This window comes from Amphibalanus amphitrite, unplaced genomic scaffold (assembly GCF_019059575.1).
Source record: "Amphibalanus amphitrite isolate SeventyFive unplaced genomic scaffold, NRLGWU_Aamphi_draft 000260F_arrow, whole genome shotgun sequence".
Taxonomy (NCBI): domain Eukaryota; kingdom Metazoa; phylum Arthropoda; class Thecostraca; order Balanomorpha; family Balanidae; genus Amphibalanus; species Amphibalanus amphitrite.
In genome coordinates this window covers 244,380-249,022 of record NW_024881755.1, presented here as the reverse complement: position 1 = coordinate 249,022, position 4,643 = coordinate 244,380, and the positions used below count along the sequence as shown (strand labels likewise).

The 4,643-nt window shown below is 50.1% G+C and overlaps 1 protein-coding gene across 1 annotated transcript; it reads left to right on the top strand.

Annotated features, from left to right (window-relative positions):
* Positions 1–528: 528 nt before the first annotated feature.
* Positions 529–4,226, top strand: LOC122386725 (cytochrome P450 2J4-like). The gene is made up of 2 exons (XM_043376219.1): positions 529–718; positions 2,049–4,226. The coding sequence occupies exons 1-2, from the start codon at positions 634–636 to the stop codon at positions 3,428–3,430; spliced, it is 1,467 nt and encodes a 488-aa protein (XP_043232154.1). The 5' UTR covers positions 529–633; the 3' UTR covers positions 3,431–4,226.
* Positions 4,227–4,643: the final 417 nt, after the last annotated feature.

The window sequence follows — 4,643 nt, the reverse complement described above, 5'->3', positions numbered from 1 at the left end:
TTTCGTGTCAAGCTTTGAACGAAAATTGTGTGTCAGCACTCCAAAGCTTATGAAAATCAGCTATAAAATGTAATAAAGTCTCAACTAGGAACATGTAATGAATCACAGCATTGACATTTCCGAGTCTGGAGTCGGAGTCTTGAAGATTTTGGCGACTGCGACTCTGACTCTGGTTTGAACTGCACGCTTTAACCGAGTCTAACGTCACAGGAATTCTAAAAAAAGTACCCCCATTTTTCCCGACTCCAAAATATCATCGGAACTGTATCGATCTCAGGGGGTGCCCGGTCCGAGGTTGGGGGGTAAGCTGCCCCGCTTGCCCCCCTCCCGTGGTGACGCTAATGGCCTGCTCGCATGTGAGAGGTATTCCTCCAAAGATGACCTGTCATTCTTGGAACGGCCCTTCCCTTACCTCCCATGTTCCGGCTCACTGTTCACAAACCTATAACGGCCGGCGCACGGTGGGCTCGGCGGCTCGATCAGTTTGAGAGCCCCTGACAATGACTGGGCGGATGGTCAATACACCGTGCCAACACCGTGCGGCGAGGGGTGGCGGTGCGGGAGCGAGACATGACAGTCGGAATCTGACGCTGGCACCCGCGGAACACTGCACTGGTCCTCTCAGAAGAAGTCATGTTCCTGTGGCTGGTGGTCGCCGTCGTCGCCGTGGTCATCTGGGCATGGAAGTCAATGACCCGCCCCTCTTGGTGCCCTCAAGGTCAGTAAACAAACACGGTCTCCTCGACTCTCAAGTGACTGGGTGTGTCGGCACGCTCGGCTGTCCAAAGCTCTGACGTCATCGGTCCGTCATGTGACGCCAGAGCGGCTAAGAATTATAATGAAAATGTTGTTAAAGGGACCCTCCCACCTTCAAAAAAGTTTATGAATTGGCATGAAAGTGATGTCGCTCGGTTCAGAAAGAGCGAAAACGAATATCTACCAAATTTCACCGAAAAATATTCACCGGTTTTCAAGATATTAGACTTTTACTTTTGTTTACTTTTTTGGGATCACCGCTGTTTCTAGCGACTTTATTTTAGAAGTGCGGCGTTTGCGGCAGATGTTGCGCGCAAATAGCATATACCACCGCGTGCTACAAAACGTTTTAGTCAAACATTTAAAAATCGTTAGATATTTGCGCTGACGTCACACATTCAGAGGGGTATTCCTAAGCATTAGCCCCTCTGAATCAAAATGCTGCAATTTTGAAATTCAATATTTCCGATTTAAGGCATTTCTCGATGTTGTGAGTGCCGAAACCGGTAATTGTGAGCCAGGGACCCTATTTTGGCTATCTCAACTCAAATCTAATGTTAAGGTGGGAGGGTCCCTTTAATATTATGACTGTGAAAACAAAAATGTGACGCTTTCTTGCCTACCGTGAAGCCGGCATTTCGATGACAGGGATCGTTTTTGTGTTCCATCAAGGCTACACTCCGAACACGATTTACCTTTCGGCTAGGCCGTAATCGCGTCTTTTCCCGACCCGAATGGCCAATAAGCTGACTTTTGACAGCCCATTTCACCTGCGACTAGTTCACGAGCCCATTGTTGAAATCCAGTTGTTCGCCATTGCTGGTCACTTTTTTTCGTGTGTTCCGTACTTGCCTGCGGGCTGTGGTCAGGTAGATTATCACATAAATCATCACAAAAATATGGCACGTATATGCACTATGCAGTAACAATTTCAATGAAATAACTAGCAAAGTTAAAATCTGTTAATCATCAATTTGCTAATTAAAAACTAATTTGTTGATTAGGTAGTTATATTACCTATGCCCTTTTGGGATGGTGAATGGCCTGAATTTAGGCTAGCGCTATTTCTTCGGCATGAAAAGTCTGACTGTACAAACAAAAAGATAAACGTGTAGGTAGCAATAACTGCAGTGAGCCAATAATTGCACGTGTAGTTACCCAATAACTGCACTAAATGTTTTTCTTTTTCTTTGAAGAACCGCATTTCTTCGGGTGAAGACAGGTTAAGAGTGTTATGCGTTCTGGGTGAGACTTTACAGATACATATTTCACGTTACATCTCGCATTCCCAGGGCCACCGCTGCTGCCGTGGATCGGAAACGCACTCTCTCTGGATCCCGCTGCGCCCGAAGCCAAGTACGCCGAGTGGGCCGAGCAGTACGGCTCCATGTACTACGTGAAGCTGGGGGCGGTCGAGCAGGTGGTGCTCACCGACCCGGCCCTCATACGGGAGGCGTTCTCTCGGCCAGAGATCTCCGGCCGGCCCGACACGGCCTCAATGGTCCTAATCAACAACAATAATGGCCTGGTGATGTCCGAGGGCGAGCTCTGGAGGGAAACGCGACGCTTCACCCTGCACCATCTGCGCAACTTCGGCATGGGCAAGTCCCAGCTGGAGGGCTATATTCAACAGCAGATTGCTGGGTTCTGCGAGGAGATCCTGAAGCCCGGCTGTGGCAAGGAGATCAGTCTGGAAAGCTCTCTGAACGTGGCCATCGTGAACATCATTTGGAACCTGGTGGCGTCCGAAGAACTCGGCATCACTGACGAGAAAATCAAGAGCGTCATCAATCGCATCAACCGGCTGAACCTGAGCACCGACGGCTTGCAGGCGTTTGCGGTGCTGGACCTGGCCCCGTGGGTCCAGAAGGTGACACCGGACTGGCTGATAAACCGCGAGCGGTTCGAGAAGGAGTTCGCCGACATCATGAAGGAGGGTTTCCTGCCGGCGCTGCAGCGCCACCGCGACTCGTTCGACCCGGGCAGCGAGCCCCGCGACTACATGGACGCCATGCTGCTGGAGCAGCACCGGCGCCCCGAGCTGATGACTGACCACCACCTGCTCATGGCCATCCACGACCTCTTCCTGGCCGGCAACGACACCACGGCCACCACGCTGCGCTGGGCGTTCTGCTTCCTCTGCCAGCGGCCTGATGTGCAGCGCCGGCTGCAGGCCGAACTGGACGCGGAGGTGGGCCGCCAGCGGCCGCCGACGCTGGCCGACCGGCAGCGGCTGCCCTTCACCGAGGCCTTCATCTTGGAGACGCAGCGACTGGGTGACATCACGCCGCTGCTGGTGCCGCACCGGACCGTGGCGCCGGTCAGCGTGGGCGGCCGCCAGCTGCCGGCCGGCGTGCAGGTCGTCGGCGTCGGACAGGCCGTCCACCGCAGCGCGCGCTACTTCGCCGAGCCGCTCCAGTTCCGACCGGAGAGATTCATCGACTCTGACGGCAAGTTCCAGCCGGACAAGAACGTCATGCCGTTCTCTGTGGGCAAGCGGCAGTGTCTCGGCGAGAGCCTGGCGCGGAACGAGCTGTTCCTGTTCCTGGCGTGCATCCTGCAGAACTTCTCGTTCCGTTTCCCTGAGGGCTACCACCATCATCTGGAGCAGGATCCGGACAACGTGTTCATCCGCAGCCCAAAACCGTTCAAACTGATCCCGGAACGCCGCTGAGCTGAGAAATGTCGGTTCTGAGGAGTTTGCCTACTTTCTAGTGACCTAACGGGTTCTTGTGTCTCTTGGTGAGGTATTCTTGATCAGGGAAGTAAACATGCGTCTTGTACTTACGTATGGTGCATTGGCACTATCAGCTTTATCTTTTTTCTCATTGATGCATTTAGTCCCTTTCAACCACTAATTTCATTTATGAACTTTTTCACACTTTTTAGCAGTTAGAACTTAGAAGTAAGTCATGCAAACTGCAAAGCGTTTGCTATTTTGTATACATGGTGATAGGTAAAGCATGCGAATTAATGCGTGATCAGTGGTCACTTTCTGTAGACAGCCTGTCATTGATGCGTTTACATACTTATCTAGATGTATACATTTCTATGTTAATTTCTATGCATTATAGTGCCAGTTTATGCGTAATATACGTGGTGGACCTTCAATGAGAAGTGCTCAGGTCGATGTCCACGGCCCAAGATTACTTTGCCCATACGTTTCCCAGAACAGCTCGCTCAAAACACCTGTCGCTTCGGCACCAGGGAACTAAAAATCCCATCGTACCCCCGTCGGTGGTGTGCAGCGTGGGCGCCGCGGGCGTGGCCCAATTTCTATTGGTCGCCGCTCCCAATTTTCTCGTCTATCCTCAAAGCGAACTGATCGGTGTTCTGCTCGCTAGAAGCAGTATCTTTCAATTGTGCAACATGTTGACAACACTAGCCGTTTTCACGACTGGTTATCTGGCGAATGCACCAAACTTGACCAAATCTGCACCAAGTTTCTTTTTCAATAAATATCTTTATATTTTTTTCAGTTTTTTTTTTAATCGAAAATAAAGTCTGATATTTATATAAAAAAAAATCAGGTGTACAAGCGACTGTGCACTGTGCAACCCAAACTGATAACTTCTTAGAGGTTGTCAGTTTGGGTAACTTACTTCTAAGAAACATAATCAACCTAAATGCATCCAATCTGCACCAACTGTGAGCTAAATGTGCACCAGCTAGCCGGCGTGAAAAGGGTTACTAATGCTTTTTACTTTGCATAAACCCAGCGAGAAATCAAACGGACATCCGGATGCTCATAATATCGAAAGAAGAAGAAGAAAATATTTTAGAACATGGCCTATCAATTCAATGGCCTATCAATACGCTATCAATTCAATTCTTCAGTTCCCAACTACGCTATCAATACGCTATCAATTCCTTGTCATATACCTGGG

What these genes read in the sequence shown, in the direction of transcription:
- LOC122386725 (XM_043376219.1), top strand. Translation starts at nt 634, where the DNA reads ATGTTCCTGTGGCTGGTGGTCGCCGTCGTCGCCGTGGTCATCTGGGCA. An exon ending in CCCCTCTTGGTGCCCTCAAG is followed by an intron (nt 719 to 2,048) that starts GTCAGTAAACAA and finishes TCGCATTCCCAG; the next exon opens with GGCCACCGCTGCTGCCGTGG.